The 13,650-nt window shown below is 59.2% G+C and overlaps 2 protein-coding genes across 3 annotated transcripts in view; both read left to right on the top strand.

Annotated features, from left to right (window-relative positions):
* Positions 1-3,444, top strand: part of PRSS56 (protease, serine, 56) — a 4,752-nt gene extending 1,308 nt beyond the window's left edge. Inside the window, exons 2-10 of the mRNA XM_011952050.1 lie at positions 250-349; positions 437-596; positions 796-938; positions 1,152-1,314; positions 1,508-1,681; positions 1,775-1,939; positions 2,044-2,106; positions 2,474-2,580; positions 2,944-3,444. Of these exons, the coding sequence (XP_011807440.1) occupies positions 250-349; positions 437-596; positions 796-938; positions 1,152-1,314; positions 1,508-1,681; positions 1,775-1,939; positions 2,044-2,106; positions 2,474-2,580; positions 2,944-3,234 (1,366 nt within the window). The 3' untranslated portion in view covers positions 3,235-3,444. The remainder of the gene's footprint in view (positions 1-249; positions 350-436; positions 597-795; positions 939-1,151; positions 1,315-1,507; positions 1,682-1,774; positions 1,940-2,043; positions 2,107-2,473; positions 2,581-2,943) is intronic.
* Positions 3,445-3,895: 451 nt separating this feature from the next.
* Positions 3,896-13,650, top strand: CHRND (cholinergic receptor, nicotinic, delta (muscle)). 2 transcript variants are annotated; one of them, XM_011952004.1, is made up of 12 exons: positions 3,896-4,003; positions 4,268-4,413; positions 5,132-5,176; positions 5,997-6,106; positions 6,236-6,391; positions 6,597-6,706; positions 7,662-7,862; positions 9,029-9,140; positions 9,220-9,334; positions 11,583-11,787; positions 11,876-11,994; positions 12,782-13,650. In XM_011952004.1, exons 1-12 carry the CDS (start codon positions 3,913-3,915, stop codon positions 12,962-12,964), a joined length of 1,593 nt encoding a protein of 530 aa, XP_011807394.1. In that variant the 5' UTR covers positions 3,896-3,912; the 3' UTR covers positions 12,965-13,650. The 2 variants fall into 2 exon arrangements, with proteins under 2 accessions (XP_011807394.1, XP_011807396.1); XM_011952006.1 differs by lacking the exon at positions 5,132-5,176.

The raw sequence follows: 13,650 nt of genomic DNA on the forward strand, positions 1-13,650 counted from the left end.
GCCCCCTGGCGGCTGCCGGTCCCGGGCTTCCCCGTCTCAAGGGGCCGAGCCCGCCCCGCCAGGATGCCAGCCCGGAGGGGGTGGCACCGCCGGGCGCGTTCGCCCCTCTGGGACGGGACCCCTCCCCGGCCCGCCCTCCCTGCCCCCAAGTAGAGAAAGCCCTGCGTGCGGGCGGAGGGGTAGGGTCTCCGAGGGTCTGCTGTGTGTGCCCCTGTCCTTCCTGCGTCTCAGCCACCGCTCGTCCCACAGCGCCCCGAATGAGCTTCTGTGGACTGTGACGCTGGCCGAGGGGCCCCGGGGAGAGCAAGCGGAGGAGGTGCCAGTGAACCGCATCCTGCCCCACCCCAAGGTAAGAAGGCAGTCTCCAGGCCCCCAAGGCTGGGCACCGCACCCCCACCCGCGCCTCCTTGACCCTGCGCCGCCTCCTCGTCCTCAGTTTGACCCGCGGACCTTCCACAACGACCTGGCCCTGGTGCAGCTGTGGACGCCGGTGAGCCCGGGGGGGCCGGCGCGCCCCGTGTGCCTGCCCCAGGAGCCCCAGGAGCCCCCTGCCGGCACCGCCTGCGCCATCGCGGGCTGGGGGGCCCTCTTCGAAGGTACTGGGCGTGGGTGAGCCGGCCCGTGGTGGGAAGAATTGGAGGTCCGAGGTAATAGATAGTGGGGAGGCCGGGTTGCCTTGGAAAAATGCTGCCTGCTCTTTCAAAGGGGGAGGAATCAAGGGGGGGTGGTGGGAAAGGGACACTCAAGGCGGAGCTCTTGCCCTCCAAACCTGAGCCTTCCGCTCCTTCCCTGCAGACGGGCCTGAGGCTGAGGCAGTGAGAGAGGCCCGTGTTCCCCTGCTCAGCGCCGACACCTGCCGAAGGGCCCTGGGGCCCGGGCTGCGCCCCAGCACCATGCTCTGCGCCGGGTACCTGGCAGGGGGCGTTGACTCGTGCCAGGTATGAACCTAGTCTGAAGAGAAAAGGCCGGCTGAGCCTCCCCAGGCCCACGACAGCCTCCTTTCCTTCCACGTCTGGCTGTCACTGGACTTCTCTGAGCCTCTCTGTCCTCATCGCTAAAATGGATACAAGTGGCAGGCTCACACCTGCCAGGCGTAAGGCGGGCGTCACAGGGGGCAGGTGAATGCAGCGTCCTCTCTCTTGGCCCCGCAGGGTGACTCGGGAGGCCCCCTGACCTGTTCTGAGCCTGGCCCCCGCCCTAGAGAAGTCCTGTTCGGTGTCACCTCCTGGGGGGACGGCTGCGGGGAGCCAGGGAAGCCCGGAGTCTACACCCGCGTGGCCGTGTTCAAGGACTGGCTCCAGGAGCAGATGAGCTGTGAGCGCTCTCTTTCCAATGCCCCGTCCCCAGTGTCCCAACGGACAACCGTGGGACAAGCCCGTTTCCACCCGGCCCGTGCCCATTCCCTGCTCCCTTCTGCCTCGGCATAGCCTGTCTCCCTCCGGGGAAGGAGTGCGGGAGCTAGGGCGCCAAACAGAGGGTGAGCCGACCCCTGTCCCTCCCGCAGCAGCCTCCTCCAGTCGCGAGCCCAGCTGCAGGGAGCTTCTGGCCTGGGAACCCCCCCAGGAACTGCAGGCAGACACCGCCCGGCTCTGCGCCTTCTATGCCCGCCTGTGCCCGGGGTCCCAGGGCGCCTGTGCGCGCTTGGCGCACCAGCAGTGCCTGCAGCGCCGGCGGCGATGCGGTCAGTTCTGTTCACCAGGACCGGGACGGGGGGCGTAGGGAAAGGGGCCTGTCCAGCCTCTGACCGCCGCTCCGACTCCTGTACGGTCTGCAGAGCTGCGCTCGCTGGCGCACACGCTGCTGGGCCTGCTGCGGAACGCCCAGGAGCTGCTCGGCCCGCGTCCGGGGCTGCGGCGCCTGGCCCCCGCCCTCGCTCGCCCCGCTCCAGCGCTCCAGGAGTCTCCCCGGCACCCCGCCCGCGAGCTGCGGCTGCACTCAGGTACCCCGCGCCCTCCAGCCCAGCCTAGCCCTGGCCTGGCCCCACCCGCGCGGCGGAGCCACTTTCTCCGGCCGAGGAGATCCCCTAACTCTGTGCCTCCCCAGGATCGCGGGCTGCAGGCACTCGATTCCCGAAGTGGAGGCCGGAGCCGCGCGGAGAAGCCAACGGTAATGACGCCCTCTGCCGACCTTCGGGAGGGGATAGGTCGAGGGCCTGGATGAGGTCGGAAGCGCTTTTAGGCAGCTCCGGGAAGCACTTACTCGGTGGGGCAACAGAGTGAACTCACTCTCCCCTCCCCGCCATAGAGCGTATGACTCTTTTGGAGGACTTGTGGTTTGAGCTCTCATCAGTGTCAAACAGAGATGCTTTGCCTGGTGTTACTGCTTAACTTCCCCGAGCCTCAGTTTCCCCATCTATATCATAAGAGGCTAAGTGTGTCTCCTGGGAGGCCGTCCTGAAGTGCTGGTGGGAGTGCCACTTCCAGTTCCATACCACATCCGTTCATTATTCCCGGGGCCTGGCCTCTTCCTCCAGGCTGCCCTGGGCTGGAGCCCCTGCGACAGAAGTTGGCTGCCCTGCAGGGGGCCCATGCCTGGATCCTGCAGGTCCCCTCGGAGCACCTGGCCATGAACTTTCATGAGGTAGGTCCCCAGGCTTCCAGATTCCTTCACGGTGGCCTGGGAAGGCTGAGACCTAGCCCAGGGAAGGTGCAGAGGGCCCAGCCCCGATGCCCTCCCAGCAGCCTGGGGTCGCCTCTGCCCCTGCTCTGGGAGTAGGTAGAGGGAGTAGGGCCCGCAGAGTGTGAGCCAGGCCACTGGGGATGGTGGTGGGGAGAGTGAGTAGAGGGGTGGGTGGGGGTGTCCACATGAGCGGGAAATAAGCAGGGTTTTGGGGAGAAAGGAAGGAGCATGGGTCTAGGTGAGAGTTTCTGGGGCCCAGGGGCAGAGGGGGTGACCTCTGGGATTCCAACTCAGGGCCCCTGATCACCACTCCTCCCTCTGTAGGTCCTGGCAGATCTGGGCTCCAAGACACTGACCGGGCTCTTCAGAGCCTGGGTGCGGGCAGGCCTGGGGGGTCGGCATGTGGCCTTCAGTGGCCTGGTGGGCCTGGAGCCGGCCACACTGGCTCGCAGCCTCCCCCGGCTGCTGGTGCAGGCCCTACAGGCCTTCCGCGTGGCTGCCCTGGCAGAAGGGGAGCCCGAGGGACACTGGATGGATGTAGGGCAGGGGCCTGGACTGGAGAGGAAGGGGCACCACCCACTCAACCCTCAGGTACCCCCCGCCAGGCAACCCTGAGCCATGTCTGGGCCCCCAGCCCCTGGGGAGGACCTACTACTCCCAGGAACTGAGAGGGACTCAGGAGCATAATGACAAACTGTCACTGCCACAGTGGCTGGGTGTGTGCGGGTGGGATGGGGTGGGGGTCCTGGGCCCTCTGTGTCTTCCCAGGTTTACAATCAGAGAATCACAGCTGCTTTAATAAATGTTATTTATAATACATGGAAATAACTCTGGAGCTTTCTTGGGATGGGACCTGGTGGGTGGGCATTCAGTCTCAGGGGCAGGATCCAGGCAGGGCTGCCTCTGGAAGCAGTTGGCAAGGGTCGCAGAGGCTGGAGAGAGGCTGTGAGGTCCCCATCTGAGACTATCTCCTGCCTCCTGAGAAGTAGCAGCAGCTGGCCTGCCTGTCGCCCCACCCCCATGCATGGCTGCCCAGCGCTGGCCCCACTGCCCAGCGTCTCCGCTCAGCGCCCCGCCCCCACAACGTCCTCCCTGCTCCGCCCCCTGCCGCCGAGCTGCGGAGCGTCCCAGCCTGGGATCTTTGCCTCACGTCCTTGGGCTCCTGCCCTGGCTGGCCCGTACCCCACCGCCATGAGGTGTCAGATTGTGTTTCCGGCTGCCTCTTCCCTTTGACTCCCTCCTCCACCAACACCTGTCCCCTCTCCCGCCCACCCTCATTCCACAGCCCTGTAGATGGGAGGGGCAGATGCAGGTCCCAGTCAGAGGGATGGGATGGAGGGGCCAGTGCTGACACTGGGGCTGCTGGCTGCCCTGGCGGTGTGTGGTAAGGGTAGACATCCTCCCCACCCTGGGGTCCCCCGTGATGCCCACCCAGGCCCCACACGGCATGGCCTCCTCTCACTCCCCACTCCCACTCTGCCATCTCTCCCTGCTGGGGGGCCGCCTTCTGAGGTCCCCACTCCCAGGGAGTGGTTGGATTTCCCCCCTGCTCATCCCAACCTCATGGTCCAGCAGGACCTCAGGGCAGCTTCCCTCCTGAGTCCCCTGCCCAAGGCCCCATTCAGTCCTTGTCCCTGACCCTCCCCAGGCATCTGGGGGCTGAACGAGGAGGAGCGGCTGATCCGGCACCTGTTTCAAGAGAAGGGCTACAACAAGGAGCTCCGGCCTGTGGCACACAAAGAGGAGAGTGTGGACGTCACCCTGGCCCTCACGCTCTCCAACCTCATCTCCCTGGTGAGAGGCCCTCCGGTGCTGGGTTGGGAGGGAGAGCAGGGACAGCTTCCCAGGACCAGGATAGCCGTGGAGGAATACAGAAGCCCCCGCCTGGCCTGTGGTGGCTCCCTTTCTGGGAAATGTGCTGGAGCTGCTCTGTGCCCTGACAGGCTGCTGTCCTGCCCCTCCAGTGTAAGCTCTGGGGTGTCCCCCATCCACACCCATAGCACGACCCATCTGTGACACACTTCAGAGGCCACCGGTCCTCTCTGCTTCCTAGCTGCCCACCCACTCCTGACTGCGAGTGATCAGGGTTCAGATGCCATGGTGTCCCTGGGTGCCAGTTGAGAGTGGGTGAATGTAGGCCGGGCGTGGTGGATTACGCCTGTAATCTCAGCACTTTGGGAGGCCAAGGTGGGGGGATCACCTGAGGTCAGGAGTTCGAGACCAGCCTGGCCAACATAGTGAAACCCTGTCTCTACTAAAAATACAAAAATTAGCCGGGTGTGATGGCATGCGCCTGTAATCCCAGCTACTAGGGAGGCTGAGGCAGGAGAATTGCTTGAACCAAAGAGGCAGAAGTTGCAGGTTGCAATAAGCCAAGATCGTGCCACTGCACTCCAGCCTGGGCAATTGAACAAGATTCAAAAAAAAAAAAAAAATACAGAGAGAGTGGGTGAATGTGTGCGGATAAAAGAATGATATGGCCCTGAAGGATGGCCCTACCGTCTAATTACAGAAAGAAGTTGAGGAGACCCTCACTACCAATGTGTGGATAGAGCACGTAAGAATGCCCTTCCCAGCCGGGCGCGGTGGCTCATGCCTGTAATCCCAGCACTTTGGGAGGTCGAGGCGGGCAGATCACGAGGTTAGGAGATCAAGACCATCCTGGCTAACACGGTGAAACCTCATCTCTACTAAAAATACAAAAAATTAGCCGGATATGGTGGTGGGTGCTGGTAGTCCCAGCTAATCGGGAGGCTGAGACAGGAGAATGGAGAATGGTGTGAACCCAGGAGGCAGAGCTTGCAGTGAGTCGAGATTGTGCCACTGCACTCCAGCCTGGGTCACGGAGCAAGACTCCATCTCAAAAAAACATAATGCCCCTCCCAGAGCCGGTGGGGTAGGGGGAATGCAGGGCTCCAGGTTGCTTCCACTTGGAGATCCCATCTGCCTTGGACACTATCTCCCAGCAGGGGTTGGTGCCTCCCTACAGAGAAGCCCCAGGCCCAACTGTCCTTCCCCCACCTAGTGCCCTCACCAGCCCCTAGTGTCACCTTCAAGTGGATTAGGATTCACATGTTGGAAAACTGCCACTTTATCTTGGTTTTTATCAGAAAACATTCTCCTCCTGTCTGTCAAAAGTCCACAATACAAACACAAATCTCCTATGCTCACAGCGGAAATAATGCTCTCTTAGTCGTGCAGTGAGCATCCTGCACAGCTGTCCATGACAGACCTGAATCCGCACTCTGTACCTGCCTTCCCCAAACCTCTTTTGTCACAGCTCTCAGACCCTGTTCAGTCTTCTCTCAGGGAAGTAGGGGGAGCCAGGAGCCTGGACAGCTGCAGAGTGCACTGCTGACATGCCTTTGGGATTCCAGGGCTGGACAGACAACCGGCTGAAGTGGAACGCTGAAGAATTTGGAAACATCAGTGTCCTGCGCCTCCCCCCGGACATGGTGTGGCTCCCAGAGATTGTGCTGGAGAACAAGTTGAGCCAAGCCCTCCCTGACCTCCTCTCTGTCACCCTGCCTCCTTTCCTCAAGCCTCCTCTGCATCCCCCAACTCTGCCTGTCCTGAGTCTCCAGAGCTCACTGTGGTTCTTGTCCCTGTTCCCCAGCAATGATGGCTCCTTCCAGATCTCCTACTCCTGCAACGTGCTTGTCTACGACTACGGCTTTGTGTACTGGCTGCCACCTGCCATCTTCCGCTCCTCCTGCCCCATCTCTGTCACCTATTTCCCCTTCGACTGGCAGAACTGCTCCCTCAAGTTCAGGTGCCCCCATTTATCCAGCCACCCCTCACCCCAAAGCACCCTACCAGGGGCCGAAGGAGGTGACTGAAGCACCCCCAGACAGAGGCCCCTGCCCTGTCCGGATTAGTGCTGCCCTCCCCACAACGGTCCTCCCTTACTAACCTTTCCCCGCTCTGTGGCCCCAGCCAGTGACTGAGTGGCACTCTCTGCCCATTGCCCTCCCCAGTTCCCTCAAGTACACGGCCAAAGAGATCACCCTGAGCCTGAAGCAGGATGCCGAAGAGAACCGCACCTACCCCGTGGAGTGGATCATCATTGACCCTGAAGGCTTCACAGGTGCTGGGAGCAGCCACCAGTGGGTGGGCAGGTCCCTCAGACACACACACACAGACACACTGGCACTGCCCACCCAAGAGATACACACGTGCACACACATATACCTAGAACACCGATACACAGCTACTCACACGATCAGCTGGACAGAGAAGGGCAGACACATGCCCGCCCACAGAGAAGCATACAGACGCTCATACTTCCTGAATGCAAAGCTATCGCAAAGGCAGAGAGAGACGGTGCCAGTGCCCTCCCCTGCCCCTGCCCAGGCCCGGAAGTCATGCTTCTCACACATGAGATGCCTGTGGCTGGCAGGGGTTTAGTCTTTCCTGTGTCTGGTGAACCCAGGGGTGTGGTTGGCACGAGGGCTGTGTCATCCTGATGGGGGGTGTCTGCCACCCCTCCTGACATCCTCATCCCCGATCTGTACCCAGGCTCGGATTCTCCATGGGGTCTACCGCTCACCCCGTCCATCCGAAGGGACCCTGTCTCACTGTCTCAGGCTGGCACGTCATGGCAGGGATAGTTTTACTGTCACTAGTTCGTTATCCCCCAGGCCCAGGCTGAGGAGGAGTGGCTCAATTAATGTCCAGGAGGTTTTTCTTTGTTACTCAGGAAGACAGGCTCAATATCTGAGAGCATTTGTTTGACTTGGTCTCTTTAACCTGCAATACCTATTTTTGGCTCGTGTATCTTTTGAGCCAAAAGATACTCCTTATTTGAGTCCTGTAGGGCCTCAGCTTCTACTTTTTCTGAAAAGATAAAAAAGAAATCAGTCACAGAGGAAGATGGCCCCTCACAGATGGAAACTTCCATCCCGACACCCACCAACAGGGCGCCGTCGACAGCCGGCCGCGTCCTGGACTGGCTTGCCCCGCCCAGCCCCTCATCTGTCCCCAGGCCCTGCCTAGCCCCTTTGGCCTGGCCTGACCCTAAGGTGTCCATGTGCCACCCTCAGAGAACGGGGAGTGGGAGATAGTGCACCGGCCGGCCAGGGTCAACGTGGACCCCAGAGCCCCTCTGGACAGCCCCAGCCGCCAGGACGTCACCTTCTACCTCATCATCCGCCGCAAGCCCCTCTTCTACATCATCAACATCCTGGTGCCCTGCGTGCTCATCTCCTTCATGGTCAACCTGGTCTTCTACCTACCGGCCGACAGTGAGCCTCCAGGCCCTGTTCCCTGCTCCCCTCCCCAAGCCCACCCGAGCACGCCCTGCCCCCTCACTTCCTCCTGGGAGCCACCTGGGATCTCTATTCCTGGAGCTCCCTGCCTGGGCCAAGTGTGAGGGCCACCCAGAGGGAGGGCTGTATGATTCTGGGCAACATCCCCAAATGGACAGGGCAGGGCATCCCCAAGATGCTACTTCCCACGGACTCGCAGAACTGCTAAACTGTCCCTCTGTCAGAGCAGAGACTAAGTCCTTCATGGTCTCCAGTATGTGACCTTGAGCCTGGCACACAGGAGGCCCTCAACTATTGAACCAGTGGGTGAATAACAGGGTCTCTAGGACAGTAGGGTGTGAGGCAGAAAACCTGTCTATGCTCACCTGACTCTAGGGGGCAGTGGTTTACAAGTTCAGAATATTTACTATGAGCAGGGCAGAGTGAGTCCCAGGGTCAAAGGCCACCCAGCCCCTGCCCCTGGCAGGACTTCAGGAGGGAGAAGGGGGGCACCTTCCATCTGCAGTGGGGTTGGGAGGGCTCTTAGAGGAGGTGGAGAGGAGGTGGGGTTGGAATGGACTTGAGCAGGATTGGGTGGGGCTACCCTCGGCAGGAGGGGCAATGCTGATGAGGAGGTGGCCAGGCAGGGGCTGAGGGGGCCTCAGCAGGGGAGCCCCCTTCCTGCCCTTGCAGGAGCTCAGGTGGGCAGAGCAAGACCGCACTGGGCTGGGGTGTCCGAGTGAGGGGCTGGGAGTTGGGGTGTTATCCTGGTGCTATGAGGACACGCTGGTGTTTTCTGAGCAGGAAGTCATGCACACAGATCTGTGCTCCAGGAGGGTTCAGTGGCATGGGTGGGTTGTGACAGCTGATTTTCATGAGCACTTACCCAGTGCCAGGCAGAGTGATGTGTGTTAAACACACTCTCACCATATTCAACAGCTGAGAAAACTGATGCACAGAGAGGTTGGGCTACTTGCCCAAGGTCACCCAGCTAGTAAGTGGCAGAGCTGAGATTTGCACCCAGGCACTGTAGCTCCATAACCCATGATTTTCATCAGGGCACCATGGTACTACAGAGGTGCCAGGGGCTGCAGCAGGACCCTCTAGGACTAGGGCCCCAAGGTCCTAGCTTCCCCCAAAGAAGCTAAGTCTGGCTTCCCCAGGTGGTGAGAAGACATCAGTGGCCATTTCTGTGCTCCTGGCTCAGTCCGTCTTCCTGCTGCTCATCTCCAAGCGGCTGCCCGCCACATCCATGGCCATCCCCCTTATCGGCAAGTGAGTGATGCCCAAGCCTGGCCCCACCCTGCTTGCCCAGCCCAGCCCTGGGGGCTCCAAGCTGAGTGTGTGCCCACAGGTTCCTGCTCTTCGGCATGGTGCTGGTCACCATGGTTGTGGTGATCTGTGTCATCGTGCTCAACATCCACTTCCGAACACCCAGCACCCATGTGCTGTCTGAGGGGGTCAAGAAGGTGAGTACTCGGCCCAGCGCAATGGCTCACCACTGTAATCCCAGCATTTTGGGAGGCTGAGGCGGGAGAATCTCTTGAGCCCAGGAGTTGGAGACTAGCCTGGGCAACATAGTGACACTCCCATCTCTAAAAATCAAACAAAAAATTAGCCAGGTGTGGTGGCGCATGCTTGTAGTCCCAGCTACTCAAGAGGCTGAGGTGGATCACTTGAGCCTGGGAGGTCAAAGCTGCAGTGAGCTGTGATCGCCCCAGGGCACTCCAGTGAGACCTTGTCTCAAAAAAAAAAGGAAATGAGCACTCTCAATAGCCAAAAGCTGGAGATTGAGCCAGGTACAGTGCTTCACACCTGGAGTCTCAGCTACTCAGGAGGCTGAGGTGGGAGGATCCCTGGAACCCAGGAGTTGAGGTTGCAATGTGCTATGATCACATCACTGCACCCCAGCCTGGGCAACAGATTGAGACCCCATCTCTAAAAAAAAAAAAAAAAAAAAAAAAGCAGGGGCCGGGTGTGGTAGCTCACGCCTATAATCCCAGCACTTTGGGAGGCTGAGGCAGGTGGATCACCACCTGAGGTCAGGAGTTCGAGACCACCCTCGCCAACATGGTGAAACCCCATCTCTACCAAAAATACAAAAATTAGCCAGGCATGATAGCCTGCATTTGTAATCCCAGCTACTCGGGGCGCTGAGGTACGAGAATTGCTTGAACCTGGGAGGTGGAGGTTGCAGTGAGCCAAGATCCCACCACTGCACTTCAGCCTGGGTGACAAGAGCGAAACTCCGTCTCCAAAAAAAAAAAAAATCTGGAAGTTGTCCAAAGGCCATCTGTAGAATGGATAAAGACACTGGCCACATACTCCCACGGGAGTGCTGCTCAGCAGTGCAGAAACACCCGCAGCTACTGCACCCCTGCATGCGTGAACCTCCTGGCAGATTGATCCCTGAAAGAAACCAGATGCAGCAGCACATGCTGCAGGCCTCACTTTGTAAGAAGTTCAAGAACAGGCCAAATCAATGTTTGGTGATAGAAGTCAGAATGGTGGCTATCTCTGGGGCTGGGAGGGAACTGAGCGGGGGCAGGTATGAGGTTGATTTTTGGGGATCATGCTCACTATCTTATCACTGGGGATATACCCAGGGGAATGCATCTGTAAAAATTCTTCTGCTATATACTTAATGTGTTCATTCCACTGTATGCTGCAACTCAGAAGGAAGAAGGGGAGGACTGAGTGGGCAGGGTGCCCGGGAGAGGGATGCCCTTGCCTCTTGGCTACTGCAGGGCTGGCTGGCTGTTCTGGGACAGCTGAAGTCAGTTTAACAACTCTTTTTTTTTTTTTTGAGATGGAGTCTCCCTCTGTCACCCAGGCTGGAGTACCACGGTTCGATCTCAGCTCACAGCAACCTCTGCCTCCCAGGTTCAAGTGATTCTCATGCCTCACCCTCCTGAGTAGCTGGGATTACAGGTGCCTGCCACCATGCCCAGCTCATTTTTGCATTTTTAGTAGAGATGGGGTTTTGCCACGTTGGCCAGGCTGGTCTCGAACTCCTGACCTCAAGTGATCCACCTGCCTCGGCTTTCCAAACAGTTGGGACTATAGGCATGAGCCACCATGACCGGCCTTAGCAACTCTTTTCTTTTCAGCATTTGATGGGGGGACACTGTAGCATTTGGAGCATTTACCTTAGTTTTTGGTCTTGAATTTATCATTTTTAGTGAATGGGTTCTCCTCCGCACCATGGGTGATGTGGTCTCCAGAGCCGGAAGCAGCCTACAGGTGCATCAGTAGGAGATCGGGGAATCAATGACAGAGTCAGACGGGGGAGCACTTTGTGGCAGCCAGGAATGAAGTCACGTATGTTAGGATGTATAAAGGTCACCCCATCCTTGTAAAATGGCCTTTCTTGGCCGGGCGCGGTGCCTCACGCCTATAATCCCAGCACTTTGGGAGGCCGAGTCGGGCGGATCATGAGGTCAGGAGAGCAAGACCATCCTGGCCAACATGATGAAACCCCATCTCTGCTAAAAATACAAAAATCAGCTAGGCATGGTGGCATGTGCCTGTAGTCCCAACTACTTGGGAGGCTGAGACAGGGGAATCACTTGAACCCGGGAGGTGGAAGTTGCAGTGAGCCGAGATCAGGCCACTGTACTCCAGCCTGGCGACAGAGTGAGACTCCATCTCAAAACAAAACAAAACAAAACAACAACAACAAAACGCCTTTCTTGTGGCCCCTTGACACGGCCCCAGCTCTTCCTGGAGACCCTGCCAGAGCTCCTGCACATGTCCCGCCCAGCAGAGGACGGACCCAGCCCTGGGGCCCTGGTGCGGAGGAGCAGCTCCCTGGGATACATTTCCAAGGCTGAGGAGTACTTCTTGCTCAAGTCCCGCAGCGACCTCATGTTTGAGAAGCAGTCAGAGCGGCATGGGCTGGCCCGGCGCCTCACCACTGCACGTGGGTCCCTGCTGGTCCTGGTTTTCAGTCCATCTGTGGGAGGTGGGTGGGGGCAGGCCTCACACCCACTCTGGCCCCTTGTCCATAGGCCGGCCCCCAGCAAGCTCTGAGCAGGCCCAGCAGGAACTCTTCAATGAGCTGAAGCCAGCTGTGGATGGGGCAAACTTCATTGTTAACCACATGAGGGACCAGAACAATTACAATGAGGTAAGGGACCACAGGATTGCCATGTACAGGTGTTCAAGTAGGGCACTGATTAAGTGTATTCTATCTTAAGAGGGCAGGGTTCCCCTTAGAGACACACACCAACTTAGATGAGGGAGTTAAGGTGATACAGATTCCAGGCCCCTCCCAGGGAGAGAGAACTCCTGCCTGGCACCCTATAGCAGCACTGGGGCCAGGCACACACACAGAGGCATACAGCTCCACCCTGTCCAGGCCACACTCTGAGCATCCCTTAGGGTCCCTTCTTTCTCCCAGCTGCCAATCATTTTCTGTCCCTACTCAGTTTCAAGCCTGATACTCCAGACAGAACCAGACGTTTTAAAGGTAGCCATATATGGTTATTCAACATTATACAACTTCTAAAAATTCTCTCTTGAGAAAGGGCATCTTTTCCCAGTTCACATATGGGCTGGCAGCAGCCCTGACTTGCTGGGATGGGGGAGAAAGAGAAGAGGGGTCTATCCACCTTCCTTAGCCCCTAGGAGAGACCCCTGGGCCTCAGTTCCTCTCTAGCCCCAGAGCCCTGTGCTACAGCAGAGAGGGAGGCTATGGTCTGTTCTCTGCCTCCCCAACAGAGTGATCAGCCCTGCCTGTGGCCAGAGGCGCCTGGGACCTTGCTGGGGACAAGCCGGCAGTATCCTGCAAGCCAGAGGCAGCCTCTGCAGGCACACTGAGCCGGGCCTCTGCTCCATGGCTGGGCCCCAGCTTGGGGGTGGGGCTCTGTGGCCTGAGGCCCTTCTCACCCCACTCTCTCTGCCCCTACCCACAGGAGAAAGATAGCTGGAACCGAGTGGCCCGCACAGTGGACCGCCTCTGCCTCTTTGTGGTGACGCCTGTTATGGTGGTGGGCACAGCCTGGATCTTCCTGCAGGGCGTTTACAACCAGCCACCGCCCCAGCCTTTTCCCGGCGACCCCTACTCCTACGACGTGCAGGACAAGCGCTTTATCTAGGGTGGGCCTGTGGGGGAGCCAGGAGACAGCAGGGTCTGAGAGAGGAGCCATGGTCCCTGATGAGACCCACTCCTAGCCCTGAGGCTCGCGCCCCTCAGACTGGGGAAGAGTCTAAGGAAGGGAGGGAGCAGCCACTCCTCAATGCTCAATGGCTCCCCTGAAATCAAGACGGGGCCACCTGAGATGGTCTGAGGATGGACACTGGCTACAGCGGGTGGGCAGGACGATCTGTGGGGAAGCAGGAGGCTGGCTCAGGGGCCAGGGAGGAGGCCACTCAGGGTGGCCTCACAGGGAGAACTCTGATAGAGGTGAGACAGATAGGGCCCCTTCTCTGCTCCTCCTCCCGCAAGGTGTGGGGTAGAGCAGACAGGAATCTGCGCCTTCACTCCCTGGCTCCTCCAGCCTCCCTCTTCCCACCTACCCTTCAACCTCAGGCTTCTGAGGCCTCACCTGGGACTGAGGTTGAGGACACCTCCCTCCCTCCAGACCCCAGAGTATCCTTTCCTAGCTCTTTCTGCTTTGACCACTCTGCCTAGGTCCCTTTGGGAAGTTGAGGACTGGAGTGGAAAGGTCAGGATTGACATCCACAAAGACTTGGGGTCAGCCTGAGGTCGCACACACAATCCTAGAGGACCGGAATGCAGCACCTCTCCCCAAAGGGCCCCTGCCCCCCAGCACCTACTCCT

This window comes from Colobus angolensis, unplaced genomic scaffold (assembly GCF_000951035.1).
Source record: "Colobus angolensis palliatus isolate OR3802 unplaced genomic scaffold, Cang.pa_1.0 Scaffold33, whole genome shotgun sequence".
Taxonomy (NCBI): domain Eukaryota; kingdom Metazoa; phylum Chordata; class Mammalia; order Primates; family Cercopithecidae; genus Colobus; species Colobus angolensis.

What these genes read in the sequence shown, in the direction of transcription:
- CHRND (XM_011952004.1), top strand. Translation starts at nt 3,913, where the DNA reads ATGGGAGGGGCAGATGCAGGTCCCAGTCAGAGGGATGGGATGGAGGGG. An exon ending in GCCATCCCCCTTATCGGCAA is followed by an intron (nt 9,141 to 9,219) that starts GTGAGTGATGCC and finishes GTGTGCCCACAG; the next exon opens with GTTCCTGCTCTTCGGCATGG. An exon ending in ACCAGAACAATTACAATGAG is followed by an intron (nt 11,995 to 12,781) that starts GTAAGGGACCAC and finishes CCCTACCCACAG; the next exon opens with GAGAAAGATAGCTGGAACCG.